Source organism: Epinephelus moara, chromosome 24, assembly GCF_006386435.1.
Source record: "Epinephelus moara isolate mb chromosome 24, YSFRI_EMoa_1.0, whole genome shotgun sequence".
In the NCBI taxonomy this organism is placed as follows: domain Eukaryota; kingdom Metazoa; phylum Chordata; class Actinopteri; order Perciformes; family Serranidae; genus Epinephelus; species Epinephelus moara.
Window position 1 is genome coordinate 23810680 of NC_065529.1, and position 18672 is coordinate 23829351.

Genomic DNA, 18672 nt, shown 5'->3' on the forward strand with positions numbered 1-18672 from the left:
AATACCCTCATTTGGCTCCGTTTCTGAAGGCGTGCTATCTGTCCATCAGAAATGCCACGATGGCATTGAAGCATGAAGCTGCATTTCAGCCATTACTAGACTATCTGATGAAACACTGCTACCATAGTTTGGTCAAGACTCTGCTACACAGAAAAAAAACCTTTGCTTTTCTCTCTCTGTATTGTTTAGCTTTTTGACGAAATCAACAACCACAATGGTATCTGAGTTTGTTTGAAATCCAAAGCTGGACAATGACACAAGGCAGCTTGTTGCCCCATTTCTACTGAATGTATTGTGCAGTCCTCTATGTTTACCGTTGCTGGGAAAAGTGCCATTTACACTTTGGCGTTGGCTTCGAACAATGGGGCAGATTCCATAAGCTATATTCTGTTGTTTCCCTCACTCTGGGAAACCGCTCTTAGTTATTTTTGGAGCTGACTGTAAATTGTGGATGATGGATGAAGTATTTCTCCTTCAGAAGGAGACCTTCAGATCATTGGGACTGGGAATAACAAGATTGTTAAGAGGGTGTGCTTGTGTGCATGTGTTTGTATTGACCTCTTGGTCTCAGTGGCAGGCTGTGTTTGCAAGGATTTTTTTTTACAATTTGACAAGCTTTATTTTTAGTCGCTGTGGAATAACCATAGGCTGCTGAAGCGTCTCCTTGACCCGAATGGGAGACAAAGATCCTGTGTGCCAGGGGAGAGCACAGTGTTATTACACACAAGAGTAAAAAGGACATTGTACTTTATACTTAGATTTCCAAATATTTCAAAGCTGTGGACAGTTTTTGTCACCAGGTGAATGATAAGCCCTCTGTTAACAATTAAACAGTGTGTGGTAGCTGAAAAATGAATGCAGTTTTGAAGGGACATTGTCAGGAAAATAGATTCCTTGAAATATAGAATTTAAAAGTCCTGTGTCACTTAAAAGTTACTATTAATGAAAACTTGGAATCTGTAAAGTCCTACTCCTTGACTCTGTATGTTCCTGTTCCTGTCTGTGTTTACCAAAGGCAATCAGATGCTGCTGTAGGAACACACAAACCCCCATCAAGGGTCTCTGGCATGCAAGTCTGCTTCAATTAGATTGAGTTTCCCCAGAGGTAAATCAGGTGCCGTGTCCTTCAGTCAAAGGGCTGTGTGTGTAATAAGTTAATTTTAGATCAATATAAAACATTTCTGTCTGAGTTAAACTTCACTGAGCTGGTGCAGACTGCATTCCAAACCATTTATGAACATTTGCAGCACGAGGCAGACCAGTTGTTTGGAGTCCTGCTGTATACTTTTATGTCTGCCTCTCAAGTCTAGGGAATCGCCTAAGCTGAGTAGGCTGAAGTTCAAAACACGCTGTTACAGACAGTATCTTTTCACCAGAAATTTATAGCAGAGGACAAATCCATTTCTTTTAGACAAACCCATGTAATGCACATCATTCATGTTGTTTCCCAACCGTGATGTTCCAGGAATTTCAGAACCTGAACACTGGCCTGTCTTCCTGCTTATCTGGTCTTGTCAACAGAGCCCAGCAGGCTCGCTCTCAGCTCTAACTGGTGTTTATTTACCTAGAGGGAACAGTCCTTATGCAACCACTACACCCCGTGCTGCTAAACTCGTCAGCCATGGCCTCCACAGTTGACCCTCAAACCCCAGTTTCCTGTTGGGGTGTTCAGGACACAGCCGGGCATGTTCAATTTTGTGCTGGTTTCCTCAGTGTCGTCTCTGGCGTGGAGTTTGGAGACTCAGAAAAGCACAGAGAGGGACACACGGCCTCAGCTTTCTGTCACTGCATGTTCATACGGGATTAGTTTATTTGTATTCTGACACAAACACTGCATTTACAGAGAGTGATGGCAAACACAGGGCTGAATAACAAAGAATGCAGCATGGAGGGATCAGTTTCTCAGAGTGAGAAGGCCTGTTTTGGAGGTCAGGAGCAGTAAAAGGATGTAGGCTCTGGTATGTGTGGGGTGGTATTGACTGTTTGGCCTCGGCTTTGAATGCCCCATTATTTGCAAGGCTTCCTTCCCATGAAGTGTTGCGAATCTAATCAGTCTGTAAGTCATCTTCTGGATAGTCGAGCCTCATTGTAGTACCTCACACTACTCTGTGAGATTGAATTCTACCCCTGTAACACAGACAAGCACATTCACGTATTTTTTACCCTTACTTACAGACTACATCCAGACTAATACATTTTCATTTGAAAATGTGCAACTATTGCTACATTTAGAACTAGTGTCCACATTACTCCGACTTTTTGGGGACCCGCAAACGGATACCTTTTAAAACACTGCTGACCCCATTTTAGTTTGAAAACTCATGGGTTGGGTTTTAGTCTGGATGGGCCGAAACGGAGACTTTTGGAAAGGATGACGCAGACACCAACATTAGCTTCTTGACTGGGTCTTCTCAGTCACGACTTCTCAAACCAAAACATTAGAGCTAGGTGTACATACCTTTAGTGATTTTATACTTTTTGCGTGGACTTCTTCCAGTAATGGATAATGCTTCTGACCAGTACCGCTCTGATACATCGCTGCATTTGCTTTTACCGCCAACTTGACCGTCTTAAACTCCACTTTCCACCTTGTCGCTAGTCCAAGCTAAAAAATCTCAAGTCTTACTTTTGAACATCTGCATAGCATTTTCTGTTCCTTAGCAACCAACCAAAGAGTGGACAATCTGCTTCCTGTTTACATGTCATGTGGGTTTTATGGATAGAGATTAATTCTGAAATGGTGCTAAAACTCTTGTGTGTACAGAGACGTTATTCGTGTGGATCTTACCACACTTTTTATTCCTAAATTTCCACTCTCTGAAAACGGTAAACTTTAGTTGCGTTTTGGCCAATTGTTTACACGACAGCGGCGTTATGGGTGCCTGAAAACGCAACAATTTGAAAACGGGTTCCAGAGTGCAACGTTTTGGAAACGGCAGCGTCTCCGTTGTCATGTAAACTTGCAATATGCAGCTCCTCTGAAAACGGACTTTTCGCACATGCGCATTACGGTTCCAGTCACTAGGCATGCCGACCATCACAATGCCGAGCTCTGTTTGTGCTGCTCACCCTGTTGATTTGAAGTAAAGTGTAGATCTGTTACTGTAGCAACTCCACCTCGTCGTCCATCCAGACAAAGTTATCTGTGCATGCTTTCGCCATTGTGTCTTCTTTGTTTTGGTTTGTAATCACGGCGTTGTAGAGGAAGGCGCTTCAGCGCAGGCGCATGGCGTCATGCCGTGGTGTTGCTTTGTAAATTTACATTGCCACCCATTGGCCTGGCGTGCATACTACAGTGTTTCCAGTAGATTTTGCGGCTCCGTGTGAACGGGGATCGTTTCAATAACGTCGTCATATAAACGCAGAAGTTTTTTAAAATGCAAAGGACAGACTTTTCCGTTTTTACCAAAATCGTTGTCGTATAAACAGCCCCTAAAAGCACCCTTCATGTTGACTCCACTAAGGTCAGGGCTGCTTGCCTAGTGTGAGGGATTGGACCAGATGGCCTCCCAGCATAGAGCACCAGGACACATGGGAAGACAGTATGCAAAAGGCTTGTATATCCTCTGCTCTTTCTTATTTTACCTGGCTGTTAAATCAACCTGTGCAGAGCCTGGTGCTGGCAGCACATAAAAGAGATGCTGACTGACACTTTATACTTGGTGAACAGGTACGTCAAAGTTGATGAGGTTAAAATGGAGAACAGCTGTTGTTTTCCAGTGAGTTGCAGTCAACACTGTGACATTGTAACCCTGGCAGACCTGACCGGCACCACACTTCCCTGTGTCTATTTCTGAGGCTGGGGGTGCACACAGGGCTAATTTGGCAGGAACATAAGGAGCAAATGTGGGTATATGTGGTGGACATTGCAGGCACTCATATCCACGCTAAGTTTCATGCCCCTTCTGATCATCACAGGTAGCTTGGACAGAAGGCTCACACCACAAACAACCATGACGGGGAGAAGAAAAGCGTCTCTGTCCTGAGAAAGCTGGGAAAATATCCCAACCTGTAGCGGATTGTTGTGACACTAATTCTTCTCCACTGGCACTTTTCTCCCAAAGATACTAGGCTAGGGTTGGGTGGGATACTTGAACAAGAGAAATGACCTAACCTTGCCGAAGCCTTCAAGTGGTCATTATGGGAGATGAGAAAAGGAGCGTGGTGATTTATTGGATAATTTGAGTCCTTTCTCTGGCTCTGATCTAGACGTCTACTGTGTCTGGGTCTGGAGAAAGGGGTCTTGCTGGCTGTTTGTAGTGTTCCTGTTCCCACATGGATTTGCTGGCACAGTTAAGGCCTGCATTAGGGAACTGGATCAAAGGAGACATAATGGAGCCCACTAAAGGGTAGCATGACCTGGATATATAGCACCAGCAAACTGCAGCCCTCGCTTATTTGTCAGATATATTTATTGACCCTGATTTTCTGTAGGTAGCTACAGCATACACCTGTTAATTGCAATATGCCACACACTTTAACAAAGATAGATAGTGTCCTATAATTTCTCTGAAATTCAGTTCATGGTCCAATTGTGTGTAATTGGTTGTCCCATTATCTGTCCCTTTTGCATACTTTTCTTTAAACTGGGTTGTCTTTCTCTCTGTTTCCCTCTCAGCCTCTGTCTCTATTTTTGCACCTCCCCTCTCTACTGTCTCTTTTTTGTTGTGTGTGTGTGTGTGTGTGTGTGTGTGTGTGTGTGTGTGTGTGTATTGTACTGAGCTGGCTGTTGTCACTCTGTGATTGTAGATGAGCTCGGTGGTTTTTGCGTTAGTAGCACTCAGAGCTTTTGGTTCTCTATGGGCCTTGCTGACTCCATGCCTGGTGTCTCACTGAGCGTGTCCACCTGTCCTCAAATTAAGGAATCGCACACGCACACCATCACTTGCTCCGTTGCCTACCAAAGAGATGACATCATTGCTAATACACACACATAGACACATGCACACACACACACAAACACACACAGATGGCTGCATGTCGGGGACACAAACACTGACACTCTCTCCATATGGGCAAGTGGGCATTTTGGGGCCTCTCAGTCTGTCAAACAGTGTGAGTTGTTTACTGCTTGTCGAGTTGATTAGTACTCAGGCGTGACCGTGGCCTCTAATGCATCATCATATCCTGTTGATGGATAATCTGTTGTCATTTTCAGCCGTAAATAATACTCTGCCTTGTTTCTTCTCATTCAGCTCTGATTGGGTGGAGATCCTGGAGCCACGCTCCCGGGAGCGTATGTATGTGAACTTGACCACTGGTGAGTGCGGCTGGGATCCCCCCTCAGGCGTCCCTGTTCGCCAGGCAGACGGTAACCAGTGGTGGGAGCTGTTTGACCCTCACAGTGGCCGCTTCTACTACTACAACTCTACTGGGCGCCGCACGGTCTGGCATCGACCCCAGGGAGCTGATATAGTGCCTCTATCCCAGCTCCAGGCCATGAGGCGATGCTCTGAGGCCAAGCGGGCTGGGGGGGGTGCGGACAGACACCATCACAGCACCACGGGGAGTATCAGCAGTGTAGGGAGCCAAGGACGCTGCACACCTCTGCCCGAGCAGGACGGAGACAGTCCTGTCCCCAGAACTCCAGAGACCAGTGAGGAGGCTGCCAACCCCAAGGTGGATCCAGCAGTGGACAGCAGATTGCAAGGAGATGGAAGCAGCTCCGAAAACAGCACAGACGGAAGTAAAGACCCACCGAGGTAAGCCCGCCCAAATCTTCAGTAGCCTCTACAGTAAGTCTGGAAGGGGAATTGTGCTTAATCATTAGTGGATCATATTACCGGGAAATGTGATAGTCATCACAACATGTGGCACTGTGAGTAGTAATGGCTTTCAAATGCTTCTGCTATGAGAACTCGCAGGATTATTTTGACTTTTGACCGCTCAGGCCGAACCCAAACTGCCTTTTTATTTTCATTCTGACTTATCTGAACATTCCATATGTCCCATGTTTCCATACTATTGCCTGTGAACCATGCTCAGCCATTTCAGCAAATCGCTACCAAATGGGGAGAACGGTCAGTTATATTACAGAGCACGACACCCAACCCCCCTTAACGCTAGGGTTACTGGTGCAGAACGGCCCCTAACAGTAAGTCATTCAGAGACCCCATCATGTGCTCGACGTTGTGGCCTCGTCCAAACCACCGTCTCTTCCCTCCAAGCCAGATTCCAGACATGCCACTTCTGTTTCCCCTGGCGCAGGGCCACTGAGTCCGTCTTAGTGTCCTTCTGTGTGCTCACCACCACCACCCTGCTCCACTCTGCTCCAATGCTCATTTAATTTTCCTAAAACAAATCTCGGCCCCAGGCCATCAAAGGCTGTAACACCCCGAATGGGTGAGAGTTTAAATGTGCGTGCATGAGAGGCATGTGAGAGAGTGTTGTCTGTGGTTAATAACAAGCAGAACCACTACATTCCAGCTGCATATAAACAAGGCGAACCCTGCTGGCTTTCAGAGGCTCTACCATGGTGACTCTTGCTCTCCGCTTCATCCTGGCTCTTCTTTTTCCTCACCTTGGCCATTAGGAGGTCTCTTCTCTGACCCTCTGGTCCTTTGGGATCACGTAGAGGTGGAGGGGGAACTAATTGGTCAGCAATGGCTGTTGAATGACACGACTGGAGGCCTCGTTGCATTGCCTCTGGTGTGTATGGGGAGTGTCAAACCCCCCCACAGGGTCCCACTTTGCCCCAGTGATTCAACCTCTCCCAGAGCATTTTCTGTCTCCACTTAAAACAATGGCCAGCTGTGTTTCTCAAAGGCTGAAGAGTCTTTAGCCTACAGAGGCTTGATACCCTACTTAGCCATATGGCCCTTCACATGCTCTCCAGCCTCCATCTTTTAACAGGTAATTAGAAACCACCACAAAATGCGCAGAGACGGTGGAATGTGACAGCTCAGAATGGATGAAAACAAACTCTGAGACATTCTTGTCATCGGTTAGTTAACCGCATTATTGATAATGACAAGGATCAATGGGTAAAAGAAGCGAGGGAGAAAGTTTAAATGAAGGGTCACAGTGGTTTGAGGTTAGCTAATTGTTCTGTCCCACCCAGACCAGAGGAGTGTTAGGGACTTTCATGAGAGCATAGTCCTCTTCCTTATTTTGATCACGCTACTTCTGGTCAAAACCTTTTTTAGGTTCCATCGAGTAATGGGGTATTTCATTGTTTAAAGTTCCTCAATGTTTGGTTCAAATGTCTGAGCTATTTTAGACATGTCCTTACATGTTCTTTTCTACTTCCTTTTTTTTTCTCTGTGAAATTTCAACGGAGATGAAATGTTATTAACTTATGACCTTTGAAAAACAAAGCTGTTCTTTGTGGAGATGGGACAATCCCAGTTCTTCCAGCACCAGTTTCCTTTTGTTTCAAGCTATTAATATAAATCTGTTCATAATAGATAGAAGAGTTCCCAAAGTTTCCACACAACATACCCTGTGTGTTATTCTAAGCAGCAGCGGTTAGTTGATGCTGCTTCCTTTCGCTGTCTGTTTCTCCTTGTCTTTATAAAGCTCATATCTATGTTCGTGCTTATAGAGGCATAGTTGTGGGTCGACTTGAGTGCCAAATCTGTTACTCATTGGCCAAGTCTTATCACATGTACTGGGAATTTCTGGGTACTTTGGGCCTGTGGAGCTCATCAGGGAAGTACCGTGGTCTCTAGAGGTAAACATGTCAGTCACATGTGGTTACATGCACAGGAAACTGAAACAAACTGATCTCTTTCCATGATGTAGGACCTGTAGGTGTTACAGATCAACTAGCTTATAACATCTGTATTGAATTTCACCCACCTTCCAGTGTGTGTGTCTGTGTGTTGTGGTCATCAACCAGATAACATCTGCATGGGATTTCACCGTAGATGGTGTGTGATCTGTGCGTATGCCCGTCTTCACTGTGTGTGGGCTCCACACCGCTGAGCTTTCAAGTTACAGCAGACCTGCTGAGGTTGAGTGGATGTTAAAAGTCTGATGAGGACACATGGCAGCAGGGTGTAAGACAACCCAGAAGTGACCCAAGGTGGTTCACATCAGGGTCACAGCAGTCTTTTTGTCTTATGAGCTGGACCAGGGGTGTATAATGGACCACTAAAAGGAACAAAGGCTGTCACTTATACCCAGTTGTCCCCCCGGGTCAACGGAGAGCTTTCTCTAAGCAGGAAGTCTACATATGCTGAATGGAGAACACCAAATGGCTTGTATGTTCCCTCTCATTTAGGCCTGTAATGATATAGTGGTGCACCAGCATTCAATCTAAGGCAGTCACACTGACATTAGACACATAAAACTCGCTTTTCCTGATTGTTGACTGGCCTTTAAAAAGATTCAGTAAACGCACAGTGTTGAGTATCTAAACGTCTACTCTGTCTGGGTTGTTTCATTGTTTATATGTTTGTGCCTGTACCAAAGTTGAATCAGTTTTTACATATTAAAGGAGGACACAATAGCTGGCTTTGTAAGCATGTGCAACAAGTTTAGTTCAAATTTTAGCGGTTTAATTTTAGTCTGACTTTAAGGAACCTGAAGGACAAACGTAGAAACCTCCCCCCAAAGGTGACAAGTGTCGGAACGCATAAAAAACAGAACTGGAAACATTTTGTCTCAGTTTTATTTTCTATTTTGGGGAAGTTTGCAGAGACATTTTTAAAAATGAAATACGGGCATGAAAGCAAAAGTAAAATCAAAACAAGCTTCTCCTCATGCGCTCGAGACTGTCTGGCTGTGAGTCATGTAGGAGAAATCACCACCGGGTTTATTTAGGAAACAAGGGGGCGTCTTATGGGGTAGATAAAGTTTTTAAGTTTTTAATGAGTCGCACATTGTCTGCATGTTTACTGCGAGAGCACAAGCCTCTCATGCTTTTCATCTCCCGCCACGCTGAGGACGTAGCCACAAAATCTTTACGCACACTGGAAAGACATGTTTCATCTCTGCTCTCCCAGTGTAGTAAGCTCATTTTCAGCTCTTTCCAGATGGTGTTTTAAGTGTGCCTATTTTTTCTTTTCTTTTCTTTGTGAAAAAGTTGCACTTTGGACTTGAGATCCGGTTATGTGCCTCAGTGCTTTGGTGTGGTTAACAGTGACAATGTCCATATTTTGTTTTATCTCTGCGCTGTTTCCCTACACACTCCATGTTTCACGTAATTGAAACTATAGTATTCTCAAGACCTAGAGAGCTACAGTTTTATGTGTCTCATTGAAGCAGCGTAAAATCATTGAAATTCTGCTTTTACAGTTAACTTCTCGATCTGGTTCTGTGCTGCAGTATAATATCTCCAGGGTTTTCATGAAGAACCAATGTCACCACATGTGAACTGGCCTCAGGCATGCTGCTCTGACTGCTTCACCTCGTGTCTAGACCGCAAGCGTATCAGACACGTTTTCACTCGCACTTCTCACGCAATAGATTTGCTCTCATTTTGAGCTCACGCCTCAGCTGTGTCTCATGGGCGTAAACGCGACATGACATTTATTTATGTTTCAAGTCTATGTTAATTGCAAGGTTGATGCGGAATATAAAGGCACTGAATAAATGTGTTTATCCATGTTTTGTAACCCAGGTGGAGCAGTGGTGTCTCTGGACAGAGCCAAAGAGCAGCGTGCTCTGCTCCAGTTTCCCACAGACTCTCTCTTTGCCAGTGCCTCGCAGCTGGGAGGCAAGGCACAGGGATGTGGTATTGAGGAGTTGTAGTGTATTTATGGGCAAACTGTAATCTACACTGTACATTTACTGCCACTACTGCACATAAAATTTGGCTGCTCCCTCACTGCTTGGCGCTTAAAAAAGTCTTGTATAAGACAGAACCAGTATACCAGCTTCATTGTACTGTGAATGTTGCTGTTACAAGAGCCTGACGCTGAGGTGACGCTTGTGGTCTAAACACGGGGTCAGCTGACTCGCAGCATGCAGAGATAGTATTTTTCTGGGTGTTTACGGGTTTTCCACTCACACCCGTTTCTAATGAGACATTATTGGTTGTTACCACATGCTGCTGTTTTGTGTCCCTGATCATATCTCTGAGATTTGGGACTGACTGAAACAGGCTTTTTGAATGTGTGTGAAGAGGACGCAGCCAAACAGTGTTCTCATGGGACCTGCCCTTGCAAAAAGAGTTGCAGATATTCTTTCAAATTCCAGAGGCGGGTCTCACTGGAATCCAGTTGGGTTTGGCCGCATCCCATCTGTCCCTACAACATGATCCTAGTGGCTGTCCTCTGGCCCAGCCCAGTACTTCTCATGGGGTCGGGCTGTGGGAGCCACAGACATGCACAACTGGTAGACATCTTGGCTCAGAGGAGGGAGGTGCGTCAGTTCAGCTGTTGCAGGACAGCTGGCCCTCTGGAGGTGCCTGACAGGAACTGGGGGGCTGCCAGCTCTGCCTCAAATTTTATTCCTCTGCTTGATATTTTTTGTGATCGATTGTTCAAAAGTGAGAAGAAAAAACAGTTGTGAATGTTGGCGTAATGGATACAACATTGTCCTCGGTGAATCCTCTTTGTCTTTTTGGTTTCCTTCCTCTATGCGTATCGCAGTGATCTCATTGGTTTGTGCTCTGAGGTGTTTGTGCAGCAGAAGCTTGGCCTGTGCGACCTCATTTCCTCTTCCTGTCCAGCCAATGTTAATAATAACCCCTGTTTTTCAGACCCCTCTATTCCCAGGGGGTATATTTAGGAGCCTCCAAATCCATATCCCTACCCGCCAAAGTGACTCAGCTGATGGCTTTTCCAACAACAGTTATTCCAAGCTGGAAAGAAAGGAGAGACCAAACATCTGCTGACAGCAGAGTCACCGTAGTATATTTAGTTGGTTATTGAGACGACCTGACCACAGCAACATTAAGAACAGTGACAGAGGTATCTGAGACTGTATGTGGGTGAAAGACACCAGAGCTGCTGAGACTAATTGAAATTTGCTGACTGTTAAGTTGATTTGCTGCCCCGGAGGCCAATCAGATTACCCTGTTGGTTTCCAAAGGGCCTCTAACTTCATTTTATCTTACATTTCTCTGTCTTCCTAAAGGTCTCACATGCTTGCTCCAGGCTCTGAATGAAGGGGTTTGTACAAGTGCATATGTGAGCCTAGATACGTGCATGCACATGCACTCTGTGTCTAGTCATGCGTGCTTAAGAAATAGTTGAAATGGAGATTATCGTTTTGCAAACAGTGAGGGATTTGGAAAAATTTGGTGTTTTTTTACACTGAGAATGATAATTATCATGTCTCCTTTAACCTCTGTGATAAATTGCTGTGTATAATCCCCACCTTCAGCTATCATTCAACACCTGACAGGCAGGCTACTAGCAGGCAACACACCCTTTCCAAACAACTTTCATTATAGAGTAAAGTTCGGGCCTGTTCACGGTTACGTAAGAGCCTGTCTAACTATGGAAGTTGAAGATGGCTCTTTCAGGTTCAGCCTCTTCCCTATCATCTTTCTCTCCCCCCTACTCACACTCCATTGCTGTCGTTAAGGGAGGCGTCTCCGTGACGATGGCACAGCCATGCATTGTGTAAGGCTCCCCACACTGCCACAGAGGCCCCTGAATGAGCCCTGAGGAATGCCAGTCTTCCCGCTCATTCCCTTGCTGCACTCTCCCACGACTAATCCCCACCCCTTCTCATTTACACATGCTCACACCCTCCTCTCTTGTCTCTCTAGCTCTGTTCTCCTTCACCCCCCCGACTACCCACCCCCACATATCGTCTCCCCACACTAGGCCTGTTGTTTTTTCTCACCATTGTACTGTCTTTTGGTTCAGGGTTTGTAATCATACTTTATTTAGTTGACCAGAGGTTTACTGATATGCAGTGTTGTTCTAGCTGTGTAATGGGATTAGAGGCTTTGGATAGAGATCGAAGACACTGTAAAGCTTTACTGTTGGAGTTGGCTCCCGGCCGCCATGCGATCGCGGTGATCATCGCACCCAACTCCCTGCTGACATCCAACATAATATGCCAGTGCTGGAGGGGGTGAACATGCTAGACGTTTGCTGAGCCTGAGTGGGACAATGGCAGTCAGACAACAGAGACAAAGCCTGACAAAATCCCTCTCTCCCAACACTGTGAGCTGAACTTCCTCACAGGCCTCCGAATGTGTTCAGTTTCAGGCTACATCCACACGAATTAATTTCTGTTATAATACGTTGCTGCATTTACCCCTAGAACTTTGGAATCCCTAAAACACAGACTTTTGAAAATGCTGCTGCTCTCATTTTTTTGTTTGAAAACTCTGTGATTGCATTTTTGTGTGGACGGGCAGAAATGGAGACTTTTGAACACGATTTTGCAGACACCCACAATGTGTCATGTGATATATGTTTTCAGGCGTGGTAGAAGGAGATTATTTCTAAAACACTTGTGTGTATAGAGATAGTTTTCGTTTTTAAAAGGTTGTTTTGAAATGAAAACGTAGTGTGGATGTGGCCTCAGTCCCTGAAAAATAGTTTTTATTTATTGTTGCTACTGAACTTATCACAGGACAGGAAGGAATAGTATAGAAGCATGCAGTGTTGTGTTTTGGGATATTGATGCTTAGCCTTCAATCTGTTAAATCCCAAGAATACTTTGACTGGTTATATTTGTTGGTTTATAGGTTAATTTTGCCACTCTTCACTTTACTGCACTGCATACCACCCGGGTCTGTTGGGAGCTAACTAGCAGTGTCACTCATTCAGCGATTGTTAACAACTCTTAGCTCTGTTAGCATCATTAGCAGTGTCAGGCCAGCTAGTGGTGCTAACATAGTTACCAATACTAAAGGGGTTTTGTTGCTCAATGTGAAGCTATTACTCACTGGGGCCACCTGGTGGAAGACTGGAGGGTGGCCATCATGTGTCTGCAGCAGTGTTGCCCCACTAACATCAGTGGAGCACCAGACTAAAAGGAGAGGCCTCCTGTATGTCACATCATTTTGCGTATTAATTCTTAGAGATTAACCAGTTAGTTACAAGTCAATGGGTGTCAGGCTATCAGAAGCAAAATTAACCGAAATTGACATCCCTATTTGTCTTCTTTGGACATGAAGATGGAGCCTCTAAGGGACTGGAGTCTAAGGATATAGAATTTCCCATGTATGATGTGAAACATTTTGTAAAGCTGTACATAAGCTCCCTATAATTAAGATTAAGGCCATACTTCCGCCCTGAAAGCAGTGTGTGAACATTACCTTCGGCATTTCCTGTTTGTGTTACACATGGGGAAGCCCTCTCTACAACCCTCCAGAGGACCTCCTCATACAGGAAGTAGTGGTCACTATGATTTCAGGGTCAGTCCTCATAAAGTACGTCACCCACCCACCCAGAAGATAGAAGACAGATCCGTGTTTTCTTTCACAGTTGGCCATCACATGAACCCTGGATTGTTTTATGTGTGAAACAACAAGGTTTGATTTGTTTGTGTATAATGAAAGTGGAATTTGATTATTGTGGTTTTATGTGTGAGGTCCGCTGTGTTCTTTGGCCGTCCCATTATAAGAAAAGCCTTGATGTCTCATGTGTGAGCTTTTCCTGTTGTAGCAAACCGGTGCTAAATGGTCAGCTGCTGAGGTGGGAATGATTTTGTATCATTGGTATCACCTCCTCCTGTTTGACAGGACAAGAGTGAGAAAATATACACTGTTTCAAAGAGTGCAAACAGTGGCTTCTCATGTTTACAGCTGTCACCCAACAACACCCCACCCCCCCACCCTGTGTAACACACTCACACATGCTTGCAACAACTAAACAGTGGTGGTTTCGGTTAAACCCCTCCATCAGAGCCTCTTGTCTTCACACGTGTCTGTCTGAGTGAGTGTGTGTGTTACGTGTTATTTAGGCAGTAAACTTCCTTCATTGGTCTGAGTGAGGTGGGGGCCTTGTAGCATTCCCAACAACAGTGATTGTGGCAGGCTGTCTTGGTGCTGTGCCAGGTGGCTGAGATCCAGCTGTTTATAGGCTCTGCCTGGCCTGGATGGTGATCTGTGGGACCGTTTGAAGATGAGAGCCTGTTTACATTCAAACCGCTGAGGTGCTGTGACTCACTGTAGACGGGGGTGGCACAAGGTCCTGAGAGAGAGAGAGAGAGAGAGAGAGAATGAGCTGTAGCTTGGAGGACTAAAGGAAGTTTGCCGTTGGCTGGAGGACCTCAGGGGAATTGTTTCAGCATTGTTCCACAGAGATGTGGGGAGGAGAGGGGGGGTCACTCCGCCTCTTTCCTCCTCCTTCTGCGTCCTCTTACTGCTGTTACAGCCCAACTCTCGACTAAAAACTCCTAATGCTCTTGGAACAGGGAAGCCTTTGAACACTTGCTCAGGCTCTACCCTGATCTGTGTTTATGTTTGGATTTACGAGGACAGAAGGTGATCCAATTTGATCTAATTAATTAACCCAGTGAATCCTAAGAGGAGGTTGGCGGGAGGGAAGGTAAGTCTCCTTTGCCTGCCTTCAAACTTACTTACCTGTTTGACCTTTGATTAAGGGAGAAACCTACTGAGCTTGTATATGCTGTACTGCGTCACATGTGTCCTACTCAGGCCAGCCGCCAACTGTGTCCATGCGTGTATGCGCAATAATGCCCGCTTTAGACACACTCAATGGTTTAAGAGGGCAAGTTTTTGATCAGTCGAGGAATGAAAAGTCCTGATTGCAGTGGAAGATTATGAGGGGACAGCAGAGTGGAGGGCAGCAGACCAGAGCAGCGTGACCAGATTGATGGCAGATTGTTTTAGGTTGCTGGGATTATCAGTGGGCCATTGGGTTTGAAGTTAGCCCAGCCGCTCAACCAAAAGGAGAAGAATTAACCTTTGGACCCGAGTGAAGATATTCTCAGCCGTGAACTACTGCAATCCTGACTTCTCTCAGATCAACCTCTTTTCATGTGGCCTCCTGCTTTACTGTTCAAATGTTCACTCGTTGGTTCAGATGGCAGACATTACTGCCATGTGATAGTCGTATGAAACTAGCATTAGTTGCTTCACAGACATACATCTACTGGCAATTATTTTCTATAATGTTACCCTATGCATTCTCCAGACATGTTGGAAATCTGGATGCGTTCAGTGAGATGTGTAATCTGTAATTTTAGGCACTTTACACAACACACACTGGAGTTATTGTCTCATGGGTTTGACAAGGCCATTATGACTGCCAGACTAAAAATGGAGCAAAGTCTTTAGAGGTCAGTGAAATGTTTGGAGAGGAATTTGTGGACTGCTGCTGATTTTCCCAGCCCTGCCAGCTTTGGATTTTTTAGAATAGATGAAATATAGCTACAGGCTTTATGCCTATGTATGATTGTATGTGATCATAATCATTTTATGGCACTCTCTGTTGACTTATGGATGTTTATTTAGACTTTTATATACTTTGTTGCTTTGAATCTCATTCGACTTATATTTTCTCCCTTTTAGGGATGCTTCTCAAAGATGGCAGCCTGCACCTGGTTCTAAGGCAGCCATGTTGGTGAAGGTGAACAGCATGAGCCGTAGCCAGCCCATCCCAGCCTTGCAGCAGCAGCAGCACCTCCAACACAGTGCAACCAGCAAATCCAGCACCTTCACCCTGCACCCCTCTGGCAACAAGGCCCAAGGAGGACACTTAAGCTCTACCCAGGGATATAAAACTGCCCCTTCTGGCAAAATGGCAGCTGACACACGTCAGGCCCATCACCTGAGAAAAGCCAGCAACGGCAGCTTCTGTTTAGTTCCATCAGATGGTAGCCATCCCAGTCCGCTCCTTCACAGGTCACAGACCAGTACACCATGCCCTATCTCTCCCCAGTATGGTTGCACTGCCCCAATCTATGATGAGCCAGTTTCAGAATGTCCCATATATGATGAACCCCCAACAGACATGGAGGTAGAGGGGGCCCACCTGTACAACGGACAACCTCTTTCTCGCCTGACACCTACCCATAGCCTCCAAAAACCCAGACACCTCCAGCACCCTGGTTCATCTCATCCAGGGTCCAGACACAGGAGAAATCCCTCGTCCTCTGACTACAGCCCAGCTGGTCTGGAGTGCATCAAGCACATGATCAACGTTGACCCCAAACAGGGGCTTGTATCTAGCTCTCCTGTACCCACACGCACCCCTTCCCCTACATCCAGACAGGATCCTGTCTTGACCCAGCCTCAGCCACATCCCCAGCCCCAGGCCCACTCTCTGCCCCAGGCTCGAGGCCAGTTAAGGGACAGAGAGCCAGGAACCCCAGGCCCAAGTACACTGGACAAAAAGCAAACCTGGCGGGTCCTTGAGGCCACTGTCCAGCGCGCCATGGAGGCACGACACAGCAGGCAAAGCAGCCAGGCCTCGCAGGACTTCCCTTCATCGACCCCACAGGCCACAGCAAACTATCAAGACTCTGGCTACTCCACCGGCCCCTCCCCAAGTCTGAGAAGAAAGAGCAGGAGGAGGGTGGGAGCCGGTGGCGGTGCAGGAGGCAGGCCGGGGTCAGTGGGCAGCAGCGGGGAGCTCTGCGCCCTCAACGAGAGGCTCATGGCCGAGATGCGGGAGGTAGTGAGTCGCTCCAACACCATGAGGGAGGTGAGAGCGGGGCTGGACCCAGAGATGGGGGAGAGGGTTGTCGTACCTCGGACGCGCTCTCCTGCGGACTCACTCAGGTGGTATGGAGGAGGGGGGTCAGCAGCTGGCAGGTGCGCTTCTGGAGAGGAACTCACCGGGGCTCCCCGGTCACTGAGTAGGGCAGGTAACCATGGCAACCCTGCGCTTACCCCTCTGGAGATACCAGGGAGGCAGAAAAGGACCTATGAAAAGGTGGACACCTTGGAGATGAGTGTGAATAGCCAAGCCAGTCTGTCCTCACCAGAGACCCCAGGACCGCCCTCCCAGGTAACCCCACCCCCATGTTTTGTATATGTATGTTTGCGTTTGTGTGTGTGTGTGTGTGTGTGTGTGTGTGTGTGTGTTTGTGTGTGTGGCAAACTAACAAAATAAATTGTTATTAACAAAGCAGACATTGTAATAGAATACATGGTTACTATTCCAGTATTATGATACTTTCTTGTCTGATTAAGAGCTCAGCTGTGTGTAGGTTATTGTGTGGTCTGTTTACCTTAACACGTCTGTTTGGATGCAACTTTGTTTTGTCTGGAAGTGGTCTGATTGCTGATATCTCTCCAGATTCACCATCAGATTAGAGAAGAATTCAGTCTGACAGTGTCAAAAGAGGCCGAGTCATTCCTTAACATAGTATCTGTGCACTATGAGAATTTTTAGCTGCTGCTTTTGTATTGTTTAGTGCGTCTAGTCCTCAGAACTATAAGTGGAAGAATGGACAGATTGTGTCACTGAGCAGAAATATTCCACTATTGGGGCAGATCAGACAACACTAATAATTTGGTTATTTTTTGACTTTGCAGAGCACTAAAATACAAAGAGACACATGTGGAGGAACTGTGACGGTGGCTTATGTTGCCTTCAAGGGTCCTTACAAAATATGCACATGATCGAAGATGAAAGAACTATTTGACTTCTCAAAACAGTTATATAAGTAGCAGCATGTGGAGCCAGTTCCAAGATCTGCTACGTCTAATCTCCAAATCCCCTCATGCAACAGAATCACACCCCATACCTCCATACATTATAGTGCTGTTCTCAGAAGCAGTCCCACTGGACCTCTGCAACTAAAAAATGAATGTTTGAGTCAACACAGAGCTGTGGGATGAAAACAGTAGAGCTAATCTGTCTCTTTGAAAAAGAACACAGAGCATTTTGTGAGTAATGCCTTTAACATTCCAATCTTGAGTGCCTAAATGTCCCCAGGACATTAGGCAGTGGGCAGGCTGGGCACGGCTGACTGTAATGGCCTCAGTCCCAGCATTACCTGTCATCCTCTTACCACCGTCCATCTGCCCTGCACTGCAGGTGCTGTATACTCATATGCCAGCTCTTTGCTTGGGCATCTGGGGCCCATGCCAGGCCAGAGAGATTCAGGACATGGCTTCCCTCGGTCAGGAAGGAGGGCCGCTGCGGCCCATATGGCCCAGGCTTGGCAGGGAGATGAGGAAGAGGAAAAGGAGGAGGCAGGCTGGTACCAAGGCGTATTGGTACCACTGTAGTTTAAGCATGTTAGACATCAGCCAAAGAGCACTGAGCGGGCCCCCTAAGTCTGTCCTGGAATGTTCTTCAGACCTGCTGTTATATCACTCACACACACACATTATAGCTTGTGATGTATTTGCAGCTCTATAATTCCATATTTGAACATTATGTTCTTGCTGAAAGACCTTTACCAGCTTGTTCAGAGGGTGCACAGAAAGTGTCCATTTCCACAAAATCCATGAATAATTCATGTTTTCAAAGTTGAGAGTAGTTCCCAAAGTTACACTGTTGCGTTTCGGTCCGTAGTATGACTAAATGACCATCCTGTGCTGCTGCATCTGTAAGCTATCTGTACAACAGTGTAATTTACTGAAAGTAGAAGTTGTACATTCCCGTTCCCTAGTTAAACATGTGCTTTGTTGCATTTGATCTTCTGTAGTTGACCTCTGTCGCCCATTTAAAAAAAAAACATCAACTCTGCACGACCGTATAAACCTTCTGCCAAAGCCAAACCTCACATCTGCTGCATCTGATTGAGAAACCAAAATGTGAAGTCCAGCTTGTCTGGCAGACGTGAGCTCCACATTACATCAGGGTCTCATTGAAAAGACATGTCAATGCGTTTCAT

At 46.0% G+C, this 18672-nt stretch overlaps 1 protein-coding gene across 3 annotated transcripts in view; it reads left to right on the forward strand.

Annotated features, from left to right (window-relative positions):
* arhgap46a (Rho GTPase activating protein 46a) overlaps positions 1-18672 on the forward strand; it is a 35637-nt gene that overhangs the window by 7574 nt on the left and 9391 nt on the right. For 2 of the 3 annotated variants that reach the window (XM_050037544.1, XM_050037545.1), the window contains exons 2-3: positions 5196-5702; positions 15392-16832. In XM_050037544.1, coding sequence (XP_049893501.1) covers positions 5196-5702; positions 15392-16832 — 1948 coding nt within the window. Of the gene's footprint in view, positions 1-5195; positions 5703-14181; positions 14406-15391; positions 16833-18672 lie in introns of those variants that run through there. The other variant, XM_050037546.1, reaches the window with a different exon arrangement.